Source organism: Psittacula echo (genome assembly GCF_963264785.1).
Source record: "Psittacula echo genome assembly, chromosome: 4".
Lineage (NCBI taxonomy): Eukaryota > Metazoa > Chordata > Aves > Psittaciformes > Psittacidae > Psittacula > Psittacula echo.
Window position 1 is genome coordinate 72,474,701 of NC_137738.1, and position 24,833 is coordinate 72,499,533.

Genomic DNA, 24,833 nt, shown 5'->3' on the forward strand with positions numbered 1-24,833 from the left:
AGCCAAAAGCAGCACTGCACCAGCTACTAGGAAGGAGAAAAATAACTGTTACAGCTGAAACCAGGACACTTTGTAAAAACATCTTTTCCTTAGATAAAATTAAAAACTTAGAACTGGTGTGATCATTTCCGTAAAGGACAACTATGGTATTACCAAATAACTATACTGCAAACAATGCTTATTACCTATGTAGTCATTGGCTTCTTAACAGCATCTGTACCACTACTAATGAAATTTTTTCATACGGGTGGTAGGTCCAGAAGAAGGTGAACTGATAGCTTCTGCCCATCACTTATTTCGTTGCTTAAGAAAGGTTTTCACATAGTATGTTGGAACTGAAGTTGCTATTTGTTCTAGACTTCTACTCTGGGAATGCCCTGAGAGGCTGCTCTGACTGTGCAGGGTAATAAAGTACACAGATGGGCTACAGGAATGTTGAGACAGTCCTCAGTGAAGGCTTCCTATTACTGAAATCCACATACTGCCGTGTGTTATGATCTCACTGGAGCTATTGGGCTGACCCAAATGTTTCCCTCTGCACAAAGAAGAGGAATTCTTACCTGAAGATACTTACCAGAAGGGACAAGCCATATCTTTCCAAGCCACAGAGGGCATATGAAGCCACTCTGGTGATTGAGCACCATCACAGTCCAACCACTACCTCACTTCATGGTTTTAACTGGCAGAACTTCAGATGGCCTAGGCAAAGTCATTTGGCTTCAGGCATTTAGGAAGCTGATGTCCTCACAACCTTAAAAAACTGTGAGTATTCTCTAACTCTTCCTCCCTTCACCTCTGCTCTATGAGACCCCATGGCACAGCCCTCCCACTAAGGTGTCCCTCCCACTAAAGTGTTCAGCCTCTTCCTCCAACAGACAGCAAAAAGAATGTGTCTGTAGGAGCAAAATTGGGGTAAGACTTGAGTAACAGGTATGAATTTTCCAAGGGAAGAACTTGGCAAGCAGAGAGTTGTAGTTGCTTGAGTTTCAGTTTGCCTGTTTCTTGAGCCAACAGGTAAAACCGCATTAGCTGTCCCCCAAGTCACATTGTCCTGGAATTATTTCAGTGTAGAATTATTTCAGTCTAAAGTGGTGTGTGTGTACAATTATCTATACCTGACATACAAATTTGAAACACATATGGAAAGCAAAATTGTGTCATAATTTGATAAGCAAATCATATTCACCTTGGCAACGCACTTTTTAAGGACGTTTTGTTGTAGTGCAAGATGAGCCTTAGGAGTTACTGGGGCCTTTGAATGATACAAAGGCGTAAAAATCTGACATAAATCATACCATTAGAGGAGTATACTAAACTTATTTTACTAAGAAAGCACTAACAATAGGGTTTAGCAGCTCATTGTATTAAATATCTTTTCTAGTGATGAGTCACAAGAATTATGAGACAAATTACAATATGCTCTCACAGAACAGAAAGTAATTTAAGTGAATCACCTGCTCTCTCCAAGCTTTCCTCCTCCCTCACAAATTAAGAAGTATCACTGATGCAACATGACCATAAGCAGAATGTACTTGAGCTATTTCAGGATAAATGAGGTACAGTGTCTAAAGAAAGCATGTCTAGATGTTTTCCTTTGGAGTGGATTCAAAATTTACAAGACACAACACAAAAGTCTTGGGAAAACCTCCCGCTGCTCTGTGTTATGGTTCTATAACTTGTAAAACTAACACATTACTTTGTGCTTGTGTTGCTCCGAAGTTGAGGACAAGCTTATTTTGCTGGCGTGAATATTAATAGTTTGCTCAGAGAAATCACTTGCTTTAAGTATTGGCTATAACTTCCCAAGCTCTCAGCTACCTTCAGTTGTCTCCTGTGCAGCTCCCGCTGAAGCCTATTACAGTTCCATACACAGAACCAGACCTTGGGAAATTCAGCTCTTCTGAGAAGGGTAGTGTAAGGTGGCCAGCTGGAAAAAACCCAGGAGGAATGGAGCAGATGCACACCTGCCTTGCTCAAATGCCTGCTTGCAAGTGCTGCTGTGTACCCAAAAGTAGTTCAGCTCCTGCAGATGATAAATATTTGTTACAGCTAACAGACATCTTTGCATAAAATTAGCACATCTGGAAGCATGTGAAAGAAAATAAATGAAAGAGCAGCAGTACAAAGTTTACATTACTTTGATACAAATACTTCAAAGCAAACTAGCCGCAGCCCTTAAGACTTACAGGGCCAGAGTGTACCACAGAGGTTTCTGCAAAGTGTCTTGCACAGATCTTTTTATCAATTTATTTATTAAAAGAAAGCTCACGATCCACTTCCCTGCTGTCCTCCTCCCTGGGGAGTTCGCTATGAGCACAGGAGCTGTGATGGCTGAAGGAAGAGCACACCTTGCTGTCCCTGGGAAAGATGACATGGCTGGGCTGGACTCTTGAAAGGAGCATTGGGCTGAGGCCAGTGATGTTCAAAGGACATGGACTCCAGCACAAAGCCTACTTCTGGTAGGACCTAAAGCATCTGGGATGCTTTCATCCTCTTTCACTGAAGTTTTTTCACAGCCTCATTCTTGGTTACTAAAAAGGAATTTTCTTAAAAAGTACTTTGTACCAGAATTCTGTCCTGCATTATTTTTTCAGTATTTTCTTGAAGAATTGTTATGGCAAAAAAAAAAAAAAAAAAAAAAAAAAAAAAGAACATATCTTTTTGTTGTCACTCTTGAAAGAGGCATCTCCCTGACAGAGTAAATTCTCCTGCAAAGTTTTCTATTGCTGCAGCCAGGCTTCTTGTACACAAAGCAATGTTTTTAAAGGTATCTCTGCATTAAACTCGAGGCCTTCCCCTGGGTTTAGCATGCAGTATTTAGCTGTCTGAAGAAGAATCTTAGGCCTGTCTCAACTATCTCTGTTAAAAATCTCTTTGCTGGCAGAGCCTTATTATAGCATTGAATACTTTGTTCCTAGAAGGTGCTATTTACTCCACGCTAAGTCTTGAAGGAGCAGGTTCAGCTGTTTGAGGGATTTATTGTATGATTCCAAAAGCATTGGTGCTGTTAAAGCAGTAAGTGTTATTGGGGAGCTAACAAAGAAAATGAAGTGCATTCGTCTGCACAGCACTACCAGCATTTATTTTGCAGTAGCATTTGGATGCACCTGACAGAGAATAGCAACCCAATGTGCCACACAACGTGGAAATACATAGAATCGTAGAATGGTTCGGGTCAGAAGGGACCTTAAAGATCACCTAGTTCCAACCTCCCTGCCACAGGCAGGGACACCTCCTACAAGACCAGGTTGCTCAAAGCCCTGTCCAATCATTCCAGGGATGGGGCAGCCACAGTTTCTCTGGGAAACCTGTTCCAGTGCCTCACCACTCTCACAGGGAAGATTTTTTTTTCCTAGAATCTAATCTAAATCAACCCTCTGTCAGTTTAAACACAGAACTAGCTTTCGCTACTCCCTACTCCAAAAAGTTCATAATAAAACGTGATGGTATGCTTCTAAAAACATTGCTCCTAATGTATGCAAAACATCTACCTGTTCCTACTTCACAGTACTTTATTGTTGAGTCATAAAAGTTATCACCTAACACCTACAAAATCAACAAACTCATTTGCGCAGTAATTACAAGTTGTACCTTGTAGTATCCAATAGTTAAAACAAAGTTGCAAACAAAATCCAGGTGAGTATCCTATCTTTTCCCAGCCCTTTTCAAATGGGGTCCTATGTGTTACTACTTCGTGCTACCAAGAAACTGACTGCTGATTGCCTAAGAGAGCTCTCATGAGTCCCTCACAAAAACGACACCCTAGAACATTTTCCCTGTCACCACTAGAACTCTGCCTCCCTGAGCAAATCTAAATTACCTCTGCCAAAAATGAGTTATTTCCAGAGCTTGGGAAAATACCTCTCAAGTTCCTGTTCCCCTTGCGGAAGTGTCCCAGGTCACATCATGGGTCAGCATCTTTGTATTTTGGAATGAGGATGGAGCTCTAGTCCTCCTCCTATCATCAGGCTGGGTTTGTCGTTTTATCTGTATAAAACAGCCACAAAGTCAGGACAACTGCTCACAAAAGGATCACTGTGTAGGGAGATCCTACAACATCCAAAATTGTTCCTTTGCCAGCCCACAGAGTGCCATGGCTCCAGATGTAGGAGAGCCAAAGAGCCATGACACGATGTCTGACTCTCTGGTGCCTCTTGAAAGTTGCGAGGTATTGGCATAATGCAGAGGCCGCTTTCCTCTACAACCCAGCAAATGGGCAATCCTGGACAAAAGCAACACTGGGTCTTAAGTCCCCTTTCACAGAGGTGCCCTCATTCCTCAACTGCATTTGAAGATGGAGACCCTTTCACATTTGAGAATCAGGATGTGACACCTAACAATGCACTAACCATACCGATACTCTCTCATAGAGCATAAACATCCAGTCTCCTGTTGCCAAATTGTATTGTCTCTTGATAATTATCCTGTTGGTGTTTTGACAGGAAAATTCAAGGATATCCCAGTCCCTTGCTCTTTTTCTCTGAAGGCATGTAGTCAGAGACAGAGCTACACAGATTTTAGGGAGAAAAGAAAAAGTTTCAAAATATTGGCAGCACACTCATGCTGAAGAAGTAATAAAAACAAAGTGAAGGCAAGGGAGTATTTTGTATTAAACTATTCACCCAGAATAGGCTTCTCTGACTGTTTTACACGTTACGAATTTTAAAGCTACTCACAAGACTTAATAGATGCTAAAAACTGCCATGTTAACTTGCGCTATCATTCGTGTTATCAAAAGTGTTTACTGCAAAACCTACTGCAATAATTAGTTCTAATACATTAGACTCTATTACCTTTATCTTTAAAAAAAACAGTAACCAAAATATAAATAGCTTTTCATTAGCATTATTTGCAAAAGCCCGCACATGAGATAAAACTGAAATGTTTTCAGCAAGAACTGTTTTCATACATAAATCAAATCTCTAAGAATTTTAAAATGTATTCTATAAATTGCTTGTGTGTATATATATCTGCATGTACATATACAAATTGAAATTGCATAAAATGAATTCTATTTATTTGTGTCATTGAGAGATGAAGGTATGAAGAACAAAAGTGTATGGGGATACTTCCCCTTGTAAAGGTAGTCAGAGCAATTCACAAAATAACTAAGTTGTATGCTCCTCTCCGGTTAACCTCGTATTCCTCACACACTTAAACCACAAAGTTCAGATCAGCATGTGCTAAATTTTGGCTGATGCAGAAAAGACATTAAAAACAACCCTGAGGTGTAAATACCATGTGTCCAGGAAGGTAGGAGGATGAAATTCATGTTCTTTTAGCTTGATGGTGAGACTGCAGTCAGGATAACACAATACCACCTGCCCTGATAAACTGAAATTACAGTCAAGAATAAACCCTGTGTGCAATACAACTACCTGCAATGAAATGAAGGGAAGATGTAACTGACTGGCAGTTTCAGGTTAGAGAGTTCTTGTCATCTGCACTCTGAGATAAGGAGTTGGCAGGTAGGACAGGAAAGGAAGGGAGAGGAGAGAGAGAGAGAAGGAGAGGGAGAGGGAAAGGGAAAAGGGGAAGGAGAAGAGGGAGAGGGAGAGAGAAAGGGAGAGCGAGAAGGAGAAGGAGAGGGGGAGGGGGAGGTAGAGGGAAAGGGAGAGCTCATAGGCTATCAGGGCACTCAGATTTGAGAGCTTTGCATATGGTCTGGCCTCTTGCAAATATGAATACTGTAGCAGACTCACAGAACAGACCTAATACAGATGTGCAAACCTCATTTTGCTGTTGAAACACTTTGCCTGGAGAGCTGATTATATCAATAACACCGGGGTTTCTGCTTGGAGCATTGCTCCTGTTACTAGGAGCAGCAGGGATGTCTGCAGTGGTGTAAGCTTAAGTAGGATGCTTACGGAGGGAGTTTATTCCCTGTGATGTAGTTCAAAAACTTGTTCAAAAAAGTTGTAAAAACTTAATTGGTAGGGTCATTACTCCTTATTTTTCACTGCTTCTAAACAATAGTTTTCCTATAGGTTTCATTATGCTACCAAATTTATGCACAGCTTATGTTCTACTTCCTGATGCAAAAGACAATTTTGAGACTATTATATGCCTTTGGAAAGATGAACACTTAGAACTAAATTAAAGAGAAGACACTAACATTTTCTCACAAAGAAGACAAACGGCTTTTTGCATAGGAGACAAAACCTTCTCAAAGCAGCACACTTTACAAAGGAACTTATTTGTCCAGGAATTAAGGAATATCACAAAGCTAATCAGCCTTCTGCTTTAAGTACAAGGTGTTTTACCATGCTTATGACTTCTTTCAGAATCATAAGGCAAGACAGTGCACACACTGTCCCCTAGCCAGTGTACACACTTCCCTTGGGAGGGAAGGCGAGAACAAAAAGAGCTTCATGCATTACTGGAAGTTACAGAGTGCAGTGTATAAATTATGGGAAGAAAATATATAGCACATTCTGGCACTGTTATTTTCTGGTGACCTACATTAAATGTTGATGCATGAATTAGCTATGGCTCCAACAATGCAAAACCCTGAATAAACCTAAATAATCTGAAACTTCTGTAAGAAATCTTACCTTCTGTTACTTCAGCATCATTAATATTGCTACATCATTCTCCAGTGTCATCATAACTGTCATTACAGGAGATTTTTGGCTCTACCACCTTTCTTTCTTTCTTAAACAGTTTGTTTGATCAAAGATCTTTCCTTTTCTACTTCTCCCCTGGCATGGCAGAATAATGGAAAATAAGATCGGCAGGGTCCTTAGTAGCATTTCTATGTCATCCACTGGTCTTGTACTGAACATTGCCCCTGCAAATTTCTGTGTTTTCAGTGTTGAATGTATAATAATGAAAATATACATGAGGCCAATATATTTCTGTAACCAAAATTTCTTGAATTCTCCTTGTGAGATCAGCAACTATTATTATTTTCAGATAAGATTTTTGCCTATTAATTTGATTCACATTAACCAGTTGTTGTTTGCTTCAACTTTCCTTCTAAACCACAGAGCAGACATAGAATTTTCTGTGAACAATTATACAACTCATAAACAAAAAACCTAAAATTGATGTGGTGGAGGTGGCGCTTCACGCCTATATTCAAAGCCTTTTGGATATCTTATAGTCTATATCAACTGCTAAATGATAAGGACAGTTTATATAGCTCCCTACAGTGACTAATACTTAGTTTGGAGTCTTCTCCTGCCAGTTAGAAACAATGATTCTAGCTGGCGAAAGCACCAGTACCAATCTTCTCTAAGCTGGTTCACCACAGCTTCATCTGAGTGCGTTTGAAATAGGTCACATCAATTCATGTTAGTCAGTGCCATTTATCAAATCCTATCTGCTACCTCTGTGATTTTGATCAGAAAAAAAAAATTGCTAAAACTACAAAATCTAGAGAGCTTTATTAAGAACAACAGTAACCCCTACTGGATTGTGGCTGTCTCCCTGGAAACCCAGAAGATAAAATACCTCGTATCGCTCTGTGAAAAAGGCATAGCCCACATAACTACGATGAAGAACGAGTAATTTCTCTGCTTGCAATAAATTTCAGTGTCATCATTTCCTGGATTAAATTGGAAATCCTGATGAGTTTACACTCAAGCTTGCTGAAAGACATCTGTTCCTTGCAAATTCAAATTCAGAGCTTCTTTTTTTTGTATTTACAGATAAGTTATGAAACCAGGCGTACGCCAGATAGTTTGTTTCCGTGTTAAAAATTACAAGTACTAGAACATATTTATTTATGTGCCTGAAAATAAGGGCCTTCATATGCGATTAATAATGTAAACAAATTACCACAATCTGCTGAATGCATGTCCTAAACTCATCTGAGTCCTCTTCAAGTATATTGGGATGTGTACTGAGCTACAGGGAGGAGAAATCAGAGCAGAGGTACTGTAAACCATTGTAATAGAAATCTCCCGGTCTTGTTACACAGCATATATATCAATATCAAAAATTCAGCATTCCAGTTCTTTACGCATAGTTCTGACAAATGAAGAATATGTTAGCAGAGCTATTTTCAGTTACATTTTACTCTCCTGTCAGAAAAGTTTGAGCACTGTTTCTGCAAGTTTTTTCTAGACTATCATCTCAAAGTAAGACCTCTTTTTATTGGGACTGGAAACTGGAATCGGAGAGTTCCTTTGGGCTACCACAGAAGCTTTCTGGTAACCTGGAAAACTAAATAGAAAGGGACAAACAGGGAAAGGGAAAACCTGAATGAAAGACTAACATCAGATATAACCTTATTAATTAATCTGCTTACTGTTAAACATTGAAGATTTGATTTTATGCATGCCTTGTTTCATAGGAATTCTACCTTTGCTTACCAATGTGAAGTAATCAAGGTTGGTTACAATACAAAGGTGACAGAAAAAAGGCATCTGCATTAGGGATGATTAAATAAGTGAGCTGAAGGGGAATGATATTCTGAACAGACAGTGCTACAGAGATCTCAATGAATCTGAGAAACAACACACAGAGCAAAGACTGGGGAATTTCAAAAGCTCTTACAAGTATTTATACTGTCTTTCAAGTATATACCACACATATGCCTTTTCACACTGAAATTTTTTTTTCCACATTTAATTCACCTTAAAACAACTTTTGAAAATGAAACCCCTTTATTTTGAACGCAGAACCCCAAATTGTGACCACTCAGCATCAATTTGTGTTAACTTGCTGCTAATGGACACACTAGGCACGCAGCAACATGAAACATGTCTTAAGTGCTTCTCAGAGGCATACCTACTCTATTTAGTCACTCGGGTCCCCTTTGCAATGTGTGGGAAGAAACAGGCCCCTAAGTTAGCCGACAGAGTGTACTGGAGACAAAGGTGTGCCTTGGACTCTACTCGTCTTCAGTCTCCTAGTTTTACGTTATATATGTGTATATTTATATACACACACACGTGTGTGTGCAAAATGTATATAGGTACATACAAAATACAAATTCTTTTGTGTGTGTAAAATTCATATATACACATGCAAAATATGATTTTTTTTTTTTCTGATGTATAAGAGCTCTCCCTTTAGTCCCCTCCTGAAAAACAATAGGCAAAATAAAAGCACTGGGGTAAAGCCACTGACTTAAATGGATTCTAATTTATAACTATAGATTAACTACTGCAGAATTTGGTTACTGTTCATAAGCTGTTATGGAGAATGAATGAAGACACTTGCCTGAAGAAAACTGTCAATATAGTAACTACTTCTTTTTTCTTCTTCAAAACAAGCTTACATTACTCAAAGGCCCCAAAGTGGTGTCAGTTCACAACTGCTTACGGTGTTCCTGCAATAAATGATATTCTTTCTTGTTTTGATATTTTGCTGCTGCTTTGATGCTTCTAGATTGTGTATATATATATATATATATACACAGTATATAGTGGATTCTGTTGAAATGTCTATTTGACATTTGATAATGTCAATGTGACAAATGAGTTCTTTATTTTGCATAAATGCCCACAACTTCACGTAAAGCTATCTTGGGCTATGCCACAGATAAAATTTCTACTAGAATGAATGGAATATCCAAAATATCCAAAATAGACTATGGACAGATGTTAAAACAAGTCAGTCCTAAGATAAAATTGATCTGCCATGTATAAAGCCAAACATCTTTCCATATAAAGCCAAACATCCTTCTGTGTCATGTATCCTAAGAATGTGAAAAAAACCCCAGTAATACGAAACAGCTTAAGACACACAACTAAGTTATCAGCTACGCTTCTGGGGCAGACCCAAAACATCACTCCTACCTATTAAAATTTCAGACGGGCACTACCCATCTGTGAGAAGATGAAACGTCATTCCCTTTGAATTTTTATGTGGTCACAGTCTAAATAATTGCATTAAAAAAGCTGTAGGAATAAAACAGTTGTAGGAATAAAAGAGAATAAAAGCATTAGAATGCTTTTTTTCTCTGGCTTTCACCCTTCATTCTCTGTTTCAGCAGTACTTTTCCTTAATAGTTCCATCAGTAATAACTTTGCCTCTGTATTTCACTAAATAAATACATATTTTAAGATTTCAAAACACACAGTTTGATCCAGTCATTAAAAACCTAAAAATCCATTACTATTAAACTTAGAATTGGCATCCAACTTGAAAATCAAAACCACATATTAAAAAGCGAAAAAGCCAACAAATTACATCCAAAATAACAAAAATTATTAAAACACAATCCCTTATATTCACTGACAAAATTTGTTTCTAAACAAATTAACCAGGCTATCTAGAGGGAAGATGGTTTTTCCATTCTATCATGCAAATTCAAAGCATAATCACCAATTTGCGCTAAAAAGAATACAATTACACCTTTAACAAAGCTTTCAGTACCTCTAAGGATATACAGTAATAAAATCAAGGGTGAACAAATAACATTTATATGCGATCTGATAAATATTTTATTGTGTTTTTCTTCAAGAATATTTTTTAATAAAGAAACAGAACTTTAATCTGAAAAAGTTACAGCTGTTTCTTGCACATCTAGAACTTCTACAATCATGAAACATTCTAAAACACAAGATTTCTAACATTTTCAGCTCTGCATGTATTCGAACAACATTGCTAATTTATTCAGATGTTTTCATGCATAATTTCTAGAAAACACAAATCTGTTATTCTGTTATTCTTTTCCATCAGAAAGGAAAAGCTATCTAGTGAACACTGAAAAATATAAATAATTACAAGTATTAAATTATTAACTGTAACATAATACACCATCTAAAGTACCATTTTAATTTTCTTAATAGTTGCCTTCTTCCCTCAGGCTAACACTGGGAATGCAAGGCCTGGTTTCAAGCTTTGCCTACGCGACAGATGACTTCTGGCATAGCAAGGTTTTCCAAGGATATGACAAGACGTAAATTGTTAACACAGCTGAGAAAGCAAAAGCCCTTTTTAAGGACATACTTATACTGCAAACCTGTATTCTTACTTCTAAAAGCTTGGTGGGTTTTTTTCAAGCTGGGAGAAGAGAGCTGTTAGGTTTATTGCATTGGTACAAAGCACCACTTTTCTGCTTCTGCTGTATTGACTCTTGAAGCTAACAGAGTATTTACTCCTGTATCAGCAAAGTACCCTCAGCTCCCACATGGTTTATGTCTCTTTTCTAAGCACATGTGAAATATCTAATAAATGTTACACTCCCCAGACAGGATGCTTTCTCTCTTCCTTGGTGGGCCTTTGTTGTTTGATTTCAAGACAGGGTCTTTGCAACTGGTAAGCAGCGTGTCGGCAAAAAGAGAGCATTAAGTTATGGGCCTGATCTAGTCATTATTAATTCAGCAGATGCTGAATTAAATTTGATCTTCTATTATAGCTCACAAGAACCTCAGAGTGGAAACACCTGCATTACAAATATTATAGGACGTGACACCACTTGTTAGCAAAATCTTCCTATTTATAGCAACAGGAAGAAATTAGAGCTGTATCTGTGAAAAATGACCACATCGTAATAGACAGAATCAATCAGCAATTGCTACTGAGCAAGCAATAGTGTTGTGATTTCCAGTGCTGACCCATTACAGTTATCTCTGTTTCATTTATAAGACTTTCCCTTCCACTTTCTCTTATAGAATATAAATGTCATTTGGAAGCTTGAAACCAAAATGTTTTTCTTACCAAATCCTATTTTCCTTCATCACATGCTGAGAATGAATGGTTCTTCTTGAACATTCAGCTGCTAAAGAGAAAAAAAAAAGTTCATATCAAATTTTCATTCTGTCCACTTTGACACAGACTCTTTTTCACATTAAGGCTTAAGGGGAAATGAAGATGCTGAACCTCAAAATATAGGTGCAGTCAAACAGATTTCTCCACATGTGCAGGTTCATGATATTCCTTTTAATTGATTTCTTAAGAAAATGAAGCAAAAAAAGAAATTATGCAGATGCATAAATAGCACAGCATACCACAGGGAAAATGCTGGGAGAATAATGAGAGCTGGGATTCTAGTGCAGTCATATTTTGAATATTTTGCCATGCCTGTCTTCAGTGACATCTCAGTCAACAACTGAATATGAGTCTGAATAGACTGCTTCGCTAGCTGGCATGTCACTGGAGACTGCCACCAGTGCTTACAAGGTAAATTATCCTGAATGAAAAGACTTAAAGCAGTTGTGCAAAACTTCGAATCACTTTCTGGATGTCAAAATCATTGGTAATATTATGGCTTTCTGAAATAAAAAGTGTCAGATGATCTAATATAAAGCAACCTTGGATAAAGAAAGATTTGGGGAATTTTCTATTTCTTACCTGGCAACAGCTTTGCTGTACCTAAAGTACTTTAGGAAAATATATTAAAACTATGGCAATTTCTTTGCTATTCTTCTAAGAAATTTTTCAAGCTTATTATAACTAAAACTAGTTTTAAGAAAACGGTTGAAAAATTGGTCAAACAATCCTTTCTGCTTCTTAGCTGTGCAGCTTTCACTGAAGATTTGCCACTACTTTAGACTAGAAGTCTTCTTAGAATCATACGTGACAACTGCGTCACGCAGAACTTCAGGGGCTTATGTATACAAAATACATTTTAAAGGCATTTAGTACTGCATGTGTTTTATTGAAGAATGAATAAATAAAACAGCCTTGCTAATAAAGCTGCTCTGGAAATAATAATCAATTAGAATTTCAGCTGTCAAAGCAGAGTAAGATTAAAAAATGTGCTTCAGAAGAACCCTTAAACTAATGCTATTTTAAAGGTATAGTTTTTAACCAAGATCTGAAGCACTGTGGGAGCTACTTTCTAAATGCCTGCCAAGTTCCACTGTTAACTATATCGTAAAAGGAAAGGAAAACAAATTTCAAGCACTGTTTATGGAAGGGGATTTAAGATCAAATAATGCATTATACAAAACACCAAAGCATTCACTGTTGCTTAAACACTGTAGGAAAACATTATCCAACACAATACTGACACATGCTAACTGTTACATCCTCATAAATACACATATAACCAAATGGCAAAAAATTATTTTAAAGAAGCCAGCACCAGGTCTCTAATAAAATTCTATTACATTGACTTTCTATGATACAAAAATAATAATGATCTTTATAATAATAGCTGAAGTACAACAGTCACACTTGCTCACTGTACAAATAGTCCATTGGTGAGAAACTGCAATAAAAGTCGTTGCCTATCCTCACACAGCTCTGTAAGTGCACGGCCGTTACATTAATACATCATGAATAATTGCTTTTACTGTAGTTACTTTAAACTATCTGTTAACAAAACCCACGAAATTGCCCAAGAAATGTCTTGGTTTGTACATATTTTATCTATTATATTACAGAAGCATCTTAAGCAAGGATGACGCTCTACTCCTCTTGGCACTGCACAAATAAGTGTAAATTGATAATCTCCAAAATGACTGAAAGCACACTGCATAGCTATTGTAAATTCTAGCTTCTTACATAAACTATCTGCCATATATGCATACAAAGTATGAACAGTTTGCATAGTTCCACAGTAAGTTATTCACACCAGGGGTTTTACACTATTCATAAAATACAGGCAGCCAACATTCAGACCAGCAGCCTGCTTTTTAAGAATCCACAAACTTAATTCATATGCTGTTAACCAGATATTGCTCATACATTTAAATTACAGCAGGAGAAATAGGCTAGCACTTAATTTACATTAACCGTAGAATACACTGATTTATCAAAACAGTAATTGTACTTCTTTTTTTTTACTTTTGAAGGCATATGTACAAAACCACTTAAAAAGCCCAAAAAACCAAAACCCACTGCTATTAAATAAAGCCAATCGAAAGCAACAGAAAATTAGCCTGAACCAACTTGTGCCACTTGCTTTGTCTGAAGTTGCAAGGAGAGAAAAATGCATTTGAGTAATACAGATGCCCAAAATGGATTACATTTCTTCTGATACTTTAAGGACAATTTTATATTTATGGGGTCTTACCAAAGGCGTGTATCTATGAGAAAAACATCACTTTCGAAAGCAAAGGAAATTAACCACTAATTCATAAAATTTCAGAGATGCTCAAGAGCTTCAAGTAACAGTGACCATGGAAAAAGCTCCACAGATTTACTGAGAGTTACCAACTCACATCACACTTTTACAGTTGGTGTATTTTCTTTTTCATTAACAATCTATAAATGAATTAGAAAAAGTGCATTTATTACTGGTGGCCATTGGAAGGTTCTTGCTAACCTTTTCATATGCCATCAGAGCTGCACATTAAATGACGAATTTTTTAAGTTTTTCTTTGCATGCTTTATCTGTTTACAAGAAAATGCATTCCCAAGCAAGCAATGAGTAACATACAATACTGAAATGCACCTGTTAAAAAATTTAAGATAAATATAAAGTTCCATCCAAATCCTTGATGTAGATCGATACAGGACGTCAAGAGGATTGAAAGCTTAAAATGAATCAGTAAGCACATGATAAGTGCTGCACTGATTTACAAGCCCAAAGCTCACCAACCACACGACTGAGCTGCCTTTAATTTAGTTCAAGACATTTAAGTATGGGGTTTTATAATAAACAATTCCATTTAGGTAAAATTTTCTTTAACTTACAAACTCTACAATTTAATTTGGTTGGGTTTTTTTTCCTTTTCATTTGGTAGAGAAGATATTATGAAAATTCTATCAGCTTGTACCTTCCCAATAAGGTGGACCCTAGCATCTGTCTCCACGTTTTGCAGCTGCTTTGAGAGCAAACGGGGGGGAGGGGGAAGGGTTGTGCCAAGTGAAACGGCTCTCTTCGTTGATCAGTGTTAATTTTCCTAGCATATTTCACAAAACTGTCAAACATGTCTCTAAGCTACACATTCATATAAAACTTTATTCAGATTACTACTGCAGGGCTATTAATTCAGAGACTATAAAGCTATCCACATTCTTAAGATGTCCATACATTTCTTATCGAACAGCAAACTTCCACACAACAGTTCTTGTAAGACTCTTTATTGAATTTAATAGTTCAGATGGAGTTCAGGTGCAGTCTGTATAAAAACCCCCCTCTCTTTTCACGTAAACTGCAATCAAAAATAACTTTACAAAATAGTAAGACTTACTGAGATAGTAAGTTTCCTAACATGTAAAACTATAAAGTATTTGTGCATGCTCACTATTCAATTTCCTTCTTTGTATCAGAGTTGTTTTTAAAAGGAGTTTCTTTGTTGTTTGTTTTTTTTTAAATCTCAATGTAGCCTATGAAATGAAATCATTGTCATCACAGTTTGGATACACAAGATCAAAACTGGCACAGAGAAACATAACTTTTTTTTCCCCAAAAAAGTTGAGCCAGCTTTTGTTGAATGGTGTCTGCATCAGTAATGTTTTAATAAAATTCTGGTGGCTTTGAAGCACCAGAGAGAATCCTTTTTTCTTTGACATCTTGAAAAAGAATTTCCCACAATTACAGACGGCTGAGGGTGAAAAAGAAGTAGCAGCTTCTTTCCTACATACAGCCCAACGCCACGCACAGCTGCCCAGTGTTGCAAAACAAAAATGAACTTGACAGCACAGGAAGGCATGTCCCCCTCAGGCTACAAGCACGTCTGAGATTTCTCTGTGGAGAGGGAAGCAAGCATGAGGGTAAAGCGTAAGTCTACTTTTCATGCATAGCTACTGCGTGCTGCCCCGTGCCCTCGACGCTTTGTCAGACATCCGAGTTGGAGCTGAGGTTTGTTAACCTGGGGTCTGCATTGATCTCGTATCTGTAGTGGTAGCCCTCCATGTGATCCCTACAGGCATCCCTGATGTTATGCATCCACTTTTTGATTCCTTTTCGGTTCAAATACAAAACCAGGAGGAAAATGGCCCCAATGAGAGCCAACACTATCCCTAGGAAGACATACGAAGTCTGTAGCTGGGAAGGCAGGTCTATGGGCACAGAGCAGTTCAGGTCCAAGCTGCTGATCTTCAGCAGGGCTTTGCCCAACATCTTGTCAGGATAGGCACAGGTCAGGGCTTCTTTGCCCTCCACCTGGTCACTCTCCTTGAGCCAGGCCACCAGGTCCTCGATGGTGCAGTCGCAGACCCAGGCATTGCGGCCCAGGCTGATGTGCCGGAGGGCAGGCAGGCCACGGAACTGGGCCAGGGTGTCGTTCCTCAGCACGCCCAGGGAGTTGTCGCTGAGGTTGAGGCTCTGCAGCTGGCCCAGCCCCTGGAAGGAGACGTTTCCCAGGCCCACCAGAGAGTTGTTGCTGAGGTCCAGCTGCTGCAGGGCGGGCAGGGCCGTGAACATGCCGGAGGGCAGCAGTAGCAGCCCGTTGTCCGCCAGCTCCAGGCGGCTGAGGTTGCGCAGGGCCCCGGACTGCAGCATGGTGGCCAGGCTGAGGAGGACACCGTGGTCGCGCAGGGCCCCACGGAGGGCCAGCTCCTCCAGCGGGCTCCCGCCTTCCCCAAAGGCCTGCGGGCTGAGGGACAGCAGGGGGTTGCCGCTGAGATCCAGCTGCCGCAGGGCGGGCAGGGCGAGGGCGCCGGCCTCCACTGCCCGCAGGTGGTTGCCGCTGAGGTTGAGGGCGCTGAGGTCGGGCAGGCGCTGGGCGGGGAAGGCGCCGGGCGGCAGACGGGCTAGGCGGTTGCCGGTGAGGAAGAGGTTGCGCACGTAGGGCGGCAGGTCGGGTGGCACCGCCGTCAGGTTCCTGTTCACGCACTTCACTGTCTTGGCCGGCTCCGAGCACTTGCAGAGGTCCGGGCAGCTGGCGGGCTGCTGCGCCGAGCCGCAGCCCAGCAGGACGTGCAGCAGCAGCCCCAGGCAGAGCGCGCCGCGCCCCGGCATCGCGCCGGCTCCGCACACAACTTTGCCCTTCGGGCGCCTTCGGCTCCGGGCGGCGCGGCGAGACGAGGAGAGGCGGGAAGCGGCTCCCGCTGGGGCGCTGCCTGCTCCGGGCAGCCCCTTGTTCGGGGGTCAGGCGCTTCCCCTTAGGGGCTGGCTCGGCTCTGCTCTGCTTCTCTCAGCGAGACCTGGCGATAGGGGAAGAAAGGAAGGGGACAGCGGTGGGGCGGAGTGGCTCTGCTCGCTCACCCGCCTTTCCCAGCCCCGCGCCTCAGTCCCCGGCAAGTGGCTCACCCCAGCGGTCCCGGCCCCGAGGCGGAGCGGGGGATCCCGCCAAGGAGTAAGTTTTCCCCCACTTCCAACGCGCGCTGCCGCCTTCCCACCTGGCCGGTGGCTCCGCTGGCGGAGCACGAAAGGGAAGGAAAGGTCTAACTCACCGCGTCCCACCACTCCCCGCCCGCCACTCCCATCCCAGGGCTCTCCCCCCAGCTCGGCGCCACGACCGATGCAAACTCCCGCCCGCAAAACCCGCCGCGGAGCGGGGCCCTGTCCCTCACCTCCTGCCCCGCGGCCGAAGCAAACTCCGCCGGAGCAAGCGACCGCCACCGACTGCCCCCAACTCAGCCGCCCACCCTCGCAGCGCCTGGCCCTGCCTCCACTGACAGGAGAAACCAACCGCGGCCCGGCCAGGGGGAGCCGCCGGCCACGCCCCGCCGGGAGGGTCCGCTCGGCGCCCCGCTCCCCTCGGCCCCCGGTTCAGGTGGTGCTGCCGGAGGCTCACCTTGCCGCCGAGCGAAGCCGCCCCATGTGGAGAACCCCTCAGCGAGGCGGAGGGGCGGGTGCCGCGGCGCGGCTTGCTCGAATCGGAGCTCCGCAGAGGGAGAGCCGGCGGCGGGGAAAGCCGCCAGAGCCCCGCGCCCCTCTACCCGTCTTGGCAGCGCCGTACCTGTGCTCGCCCCGACTCCGTGACAGGGAGCACCGCGCCGGAGTCTGGGCTGCTCGGTGCTGTGCTCCGCAGTTTCCCCGTTCAGTGCGCTCGGGCCGGCAGGACTGGGAAATCCCAAGGGATTCCCAGGGCGGGGGGCGCGGGACGGCCCGGCGCGGCCCCGCCCGAAGCCTGCCCTGGGCCCGGGTGCGGCGAGGGGGCTCGCCCGCCTGTGCAAGGAGAGGAGGGAGTAACGCCAGAAACAAAATACACGGAGCGACCTCCAAAAGTAAAGGAAAAAACTCACCCACCCAATCAAACCCCCCACAAACAAAACCCAAACAGCTACAGCAAAGAATTGCAAACCAACAAATGACCAAACCATCAAAACTCCCCAAAACAAACCCACCAGAATCTGTAGAGGTCTTAAATAGTAATAATCATTAAAAAAAGAGGCCACAAGTTGACAGCTTAAGTCTGAGATTTAAACTTTGTTACGGTGACGAAAAGCAGCCTAAATATCTATCTATATGTAAAGTATTTACCAGTTTTGGTCACTATGGCTGACCCAGAACTGCCCTGGCATGCCTGAACACTATGGGTAGTACAAATGCTGTTTTGTAGATGGGTGACTTGCTTGGGTACTCCATGGACAGAGATTTGAGGAAGAGATTAATGGTGGGAGCTATTATGGGGGCTGTATTTGGCCACTGGTCCTTATGGAGTGATTGAGATAGTTAAATAACATTGAATTAACTGGGAGACATATCAGTATATTCAAATAACCAGTTTCAGCAATGTGAAGCTGAGCACTTTGTGACTCATTTGGGCTTTTCTTATCCTTCTGATAACTGCTTACACAAGGTTTCCTTCTCCCTGTATATCAGTCATGCTCCTTCTCTCCTTCTGCTTTCCTGATCAACTAGCTTCCTTTTCTTGGTAAAGTCAGCAGAAATCTTACAGCTGTCAAAAACCACTGGGGAAATGAACAGATGAATCCACTATGAAGTGCTGAGAAGATCGGCCTAGGAATCGGGGGATTAATAAGCTAAAATAATGATTTCTGAAGGATTGTTCTCCCCTCCCTGTCTGGGGCTGTGGTGGAGGCAGGAGCATGAAGATTATGGAGAAAAGGAAATATGGAGTGGCTGAAGTAATAGTGATACAAGTGAGATCTTGGACTCGCAAGTAGTTCCAGAAGTTTGGAAAGTTAATGCTTTGATGTTGAGTTAGAATAACAGTGGCACTACACTGCAGGAGTTTTTAGTGTGTTAAAAGGTATTTGCATTCCAGATACACATGCCTGTCTTAGTATAGTGCTTAGGAAAGTAGATAGGTAAAGATATCCTGCATTTTGTAAAGTCATGTTCTCCTAATCTATTAAAATTCCTTGGAAAAGTCAAAGAAAGAAGACCAACCGCACATTGGCCTACCGGACAAGTGAAATGCTGTGACCAGTAAAGAAGTAGTTTCCAAAAGGAGACAGCTTTTAAAAACAGGTAACTGAAAATACTAGCAAAAAAATCTGGGATAAATAATAGAAAAAAATATTTACTGGACATCGACATTGGTCGATGAGAAAATGAACATGAGCCAGCAGTGTGCACTCGCAGCCCAGAAAGCCAACCGTATCCTGGGCTGCATCAAGAGGAGCGTGACCAGCAGGTCGAAGGAGGTGATCCTGCCCCTCTACTCTGCTCTCGTGAGACCTCACTTGGAGTATTGTGTGCAGTTCTGGTGTCCTCAGCATAAAAAGGACATGGAACTGTTGGAACAAGTGCAGAGGAGGGCCATGAGGATGATCAGCGGACTGGAGCACCTCCCGTATGAAGACAGGCTGAGAAAGTTGGGGCTGTTCAGCCTGGAGAAGAGAAGGCTGCGTGGAGACCTCATAGCAGCCTTCCAGTATCTGAAGGGGGCCTACAAGGATGCTGGGGATGGACTCTTCATCAGGGACTGCAGTGACAGGACAAGGGGTAACGGGTTCAAACTTAAACAGGGGAAGTTTAGATTGGATTTAAGGAAGAAATTCTTTACTGAGAGGGTGGTGAGGCACTGGAATGGGTTGCCCAGGGAGGTTGTGAATGCTCCATCCTTGGCGGTGTTCAAGTCCAGGTTGGATGAGGCCTTAGGTGGCATGGTTTAGTGTGAGGTGTCCCTGCCCATGGCAGGGGGGTTGGAACTAGATGATCTTAAGGTCCTTTCCAACCCTAACTATTCTATGATTCTATGATTCTATGATTCTATGATTTACTGAGCATCCCTATAACCATTTAATGTAATCCTGCAATTAAGAACAATTGCACTGTTCTGCTTGTCATGCTGACCAGAGTTGTCCTAGAAGCTCCTGGCTGTCCATGACTGTCCCATAGCTGGGTCTGTGCCTCTTGCTCTGCACACCAGGTTACCACTTGGGGCAGGGAACATAGTTTTGTTCTGTTTACGGAACGCTCCCTGACAGGTGCTTAAATATGCCGCAGTAACACAAATAATAAATATTTTCCTATTGCTTTCTATTATTCCCATAGTAAATTGCACTGGCTAAGCCTGCTTAGGCTTGCAAGAGGAAGCAAAACACTTGCAAATCTGCTCTCTTCTCTTCTTGTTTAAATAAAACAATTTTTCTCAGAGGCATACTGCAAAAAGGAAATCGTACTTTCTGGTGAATACACTTACACTGAACGGCTCTCCTGGATGCGTTTGTAATCTGTACTAGGAAAATGACGAAAAATACCCCTGATGTATTTTCAGGTCAGTTTCGGCTATTACAATTGATTAATTTCTGAATTTGCATTGCACAGCTCATACAATTTCACCTTACTGTTTTTTGCATGAAGTTGATGTAAAACTTCTGAATTAGAACAGTATTTCAGTATTTGAAAATCTATCATCTTGGCTAAAGGACTCAAACTGGGAGATAACTTACCATAAGGAAGCTATTCCTGTGGCTGATATTCCTATGAGTTGACTGAAAGGCTCACTTTAATTTGCAAGGATTGAGCAATGCTTCAGTCTCTCCATGGTTCTACTGGGGTCTCCAGGCTGGGGCGGGGTGACATGAGGATCATGTGGAATCATGAAGGAAGCGTTTTCCCATCCTCCTCCAGGAGGTTAAAGCTTGCTTTATATGACAGTGAGGAGAACTGCTTGCTTTTGAAAATTGGTACTCCAGTATTTCAGCTCCCCCAGAGTGAAAATGTGACACCTGAAAGGAATGCAGAGTCATAGGGACAACCTGAGGTAACTGTACTGCTTGACAGCTTTTGAGTCTCTATACCCCTCCTAAGGCTCTCACCTTAAAAAGGAAAAAAGTGGCATTTTTAGATGCTCGTGTCACTCCACGAAGGAAAACCCAGAAGATTATTTCAGACACTGAAATTTAAGGTTGTTAATTAAGTCAGTTGAGATGAATCCCATCCTAAGTAATCTTCACAAAGCCCCTTGGCCAGACACACTGGATGCCTTTTACGAGATTCTGAGTGGCCTGACTCCAGTTGATGTCCAAGGAGTTGGAATAGCATGGAGCAAGATTCCACGCAGTAGCTATAATCTTTCTTTCCTTTCTTTTCTTTTTTTTTTTTTTTTTTTTTTTTGAATATTTTATGTCTTTACTGACAGGGAAATTTATGTTTCATCTGTGAAATGTTTCTATGTTGTCTCAATATTGCATGAAGATACCCAGCACTTCATAGGAAATGGCCTTGGAAGGGTATTTATGATGTGCAAAAGATTATACATCAAGTGAGCAATAGCACAGATACCAGAATTCTTTTCTATTACCAAAAATATCTTCCCACAAAGTGAAAGAACAAGCTGCAAGTTCCATCTGCTTCCTCACATGGCAAGATTGAGCAGGTTCCCCAAAGGACACCTTCTGCTTTCCTCGGGACTTAGCTTCATTTGAAGAAACACCATCAGAATCCTTAAAACAGTGCCATAAAAATACGTAGGCAACCAAATGCTGCCTTGAATTCCTTTTTGAAAGCTTTATTCAGCATTCACATGCTCACACCCTTAAACATTCATGTTCTGGTTTTCTTTTTAAACTTACATGATAGTTTAAATTTTTATATAAATTAAAGCAATGCAGAAGGCAATCTTCAAGCATTTTTTTTTTGACTTAGCACTTTGTTCCAGACACAGAAACATGCTGTCCAAATGATCTGCTGGTCTGTTCTGGTTTTCACTGTCTGTATGATGAATGCAGGATGAACTCTGTGATTATCTGTGTATCTACGTGGAAATCATGCAGCCATTAATGGCTATACATGAAAAGACCACGTTTGCATTTTCTTGTGTGCTGTCCATTTTATATTAAAATAATAAAAATCCATCTACTATAAAGAACGTTGAATTTTAATACTGTGGAAACATATTAAATGCTCTCATTGCTAACAGAAAAAAAAAATAGCTGAAAGTAACCTCTTTGGGTAGATGTTTAAAAATATGTTAAGTGGGTATCTCCGATAATGCACTGTTGTAAATTCTGAGGGCTCCTGCATGCCTTAGGTGGAGAGGTAGGAGGCAAAGCACCCCCACCCGAATATAAGCAACTCTGAAAACTGGTGAAACTGCGAAGACAGACTCTTTACCTGCTCTCCATGTTTCCAGTAGTGGATTATTGTTAAAACCTGTTACTCAGATGAGGAAACAATGGTGACTTCCCCCAGCAAAGCTGGCTGTGGGACCTGGGTCTCAAGAATACACTAGGAAAAAAGACTTGGGAAGAGGACCTGCTGTATTCCAGGTGCTGCCACTGTGTGTGCATCCTTGTCTGCACTTCAGCTCTGCATGCTCTGACATGTAGAGTATCTGCAACAGAAGCCAAGCTGAATAACCCCTTACAGGTTCTTCACAATATAACAGAGAATTTAGCATGCTTAAACAGGTCAGGCTAAACTTTAAATCCTGCTTTTGTTCTTTCCTTGTTCAGGAATAATGCATGTATTTTACTTTCAATCTGCCTTTGATAGATTGCTATATGGATTTTAGAATGTTACAGGGGTTTTTTTCATTATTTTAAGAATGTAAGGCTCAGTTCTATAACCTAGGCTAAGTTACATGTCAATTCTACTTAGAGTAAACCATTACAGCTAATAAAACTCTTCCTTTTGCAAAATAAGCCTTCTGATTTTAGTCCTTTCTGAAGGATCAAAATGACCTATCTTCTGATTACTCCTTATTCCTCTAACTTTCACTGCAGGGCATTTTATATGAGCAGGCTTCAGCTGTCAAGCTTGTATATTATGTCCACTTGGGATGTCCTGTCAAGGAGCAGCAATCTAGAGGTCTGATGGCAACATGGGTTATCTGTTGGATTAGCATTGCTGTGTGCCATGGTGACTTGTCTTGCTTTACACAGTTGTTCTCAGTGGATGGTGAAACTCAAAATCCTGTTTTTTGGGCCTGCTCGCACTTTTGTCTTAGTTCCAGTGTATGAGGAAGACACTTGGTTGGACAGAAGTATCACATCAGCTCATGGTTTCTAGGTGACTTTTAAAGATGGCATAGGTCAGGGTAGTCAACCTGGCTGCAGTGAGGAAAGGGAGAGCTGAAACACATTGCTTTCCCTCCTGGCTCCAAAAAGCAGAAACCCAGATCTGCAGAGAATCTGGGCCAATGTGTTCCTCACAATTCAGACAACAGTCCCACTTGTTCCTCACTCTGCAGGCTGTGCTGTGCTGAGGTTTCACAGCCTATTGCAGTGCCAAGGGTGTTTCCTGGTTTGCCCTGCTTCCCTGGTGGGTAAGAGTGGCTAGCTTTAGCGAGCAGGGCTGCTGGAGCTATAACCACAGAGGACTGCAAGTTGAGCGTGTTTCTATGTAAAGCCTTTTTTATGAAAACATGTCCATCTGTTGAAATGGAAAGTCTTTGTAGGGAAGAGTTGATTTTGATGGATTTCCCATTTGAAAAAAAAAAAAAAAAAAGGCATATAAAGTCTCAGCAGATTTGAGAACATATGGAGTTTGATTCTCTACTGTCTTACACGTTGTGCCGTTGTTTACGATCTGACAAAGCAGACGTAAAAAGCAACCTCGCTGTCTAGTTAGAATTTGCCTCCACTTAGTTACAAGTATGATTGAATACAGAAGATTAAAAAGCCTGGAACATCAGTTCCCTGCTTCTTTTCCTGCATGATCACTGATTACCAACTTTTGACCACCAGGACACATGTAGGTATATATAGTCCTCCTCTACTGAATTCTTCCTCTTTTGCTTTGCCTTCCCAGCCTTCCGCTTTACCTCAAGTCTTAGCATCTTTCTGGATTACTATATCCAAGGTCTTTTGAAAGGTATGCATACTTAGAAATTGGAAGAGCGGGAGGAACAAGGGACACAGTGATTTTTTTTTTTTTTGGGGGGGGTCACACATTCTGTCAGCAAAGGAGGAAAATGATACCTTCCTTCCCCATTAGAAGCGGTGACTACACCTGAAATACCACATTCCATTCTGGCACTCTAGGACTGGAAAAAAAAAAAAAAAAAAGACAGGAAAGAAAGAAGAAAGAAAGAAATGAGCAGTAAAAGAGCTTTGGAGGCTAGATGTACACTGACTAATGTGGAAAGACTAGACTAACTTTTAAAAGTTTGGGCAGAGGCTTGCCCAGGCAAAAAGCTACAGAAGATACCTCTGTTTCAAAGCAGACTGCAAAACAGAGTGAAGAGGGAGATAATTATAATAATTCATGGTGGGTAGAGATGATGGGATAAAATACAGAAAAGAAAAATGCATGCTTGGTATAAAAAATAAGCTTGCCCACACTGTAGAACTGACTCCTTAGGACACTGTATTAGTGGTAGTTTACCGTACCTAGTTAAAGAAAGCACATCAGAATTCATAATAGGTTCCCTGCGCTGTATCAGTTGAATAGTGAAGACATAACTCTAATACATGCTTATATTTCTGCCACGCTTGAAAAGAGTCTCAAAGACCACAATGGCAGGTGGGTGTATGTAAGTCTGTATGTATGAAGGATAAATCTTTGACTTTTCCTGACCTCTTCTGCAGCTTTGGGAATCTCGTTCCCTTAGTTAATGGCTGTGAATACTTGTAGGTTTTGTGCAGATTCTCACTATTGCTTCAGTGCAAGAATCTCTCACTCAAGTCCAATCTTCATATCCCTTGGAAGTCCACTATCTGTAAACTCATTATGGTGA

General features: G+C 41.4%; 1 protein-coding gene across 1 annotated transcript; it reads right to left on the bottom strand.

Moving 5' to 3' along the window:
• Positions 1 to 15,628: 15,628 nt before the first annotated feature.
• On the bottom strand, positions 15,629 to 16,753 carry TPBG (trophoblast glycoprotein; the record flags this gene model as incomplete). Its single annotated transcript, XM_080614917.1, has 1 exon — positions 15,629 to 16,753. One exon carries the CDS (start codon positions 16,751 to 16,753, stop codon positions 15,629 to 15,631), a length of 1,125 nt encoding a protein of 374 aa, XP_080471043.1.
• Between the last annotated feature and the right edge of the window lie 8,080 nt (positions 16,754 to 24,833).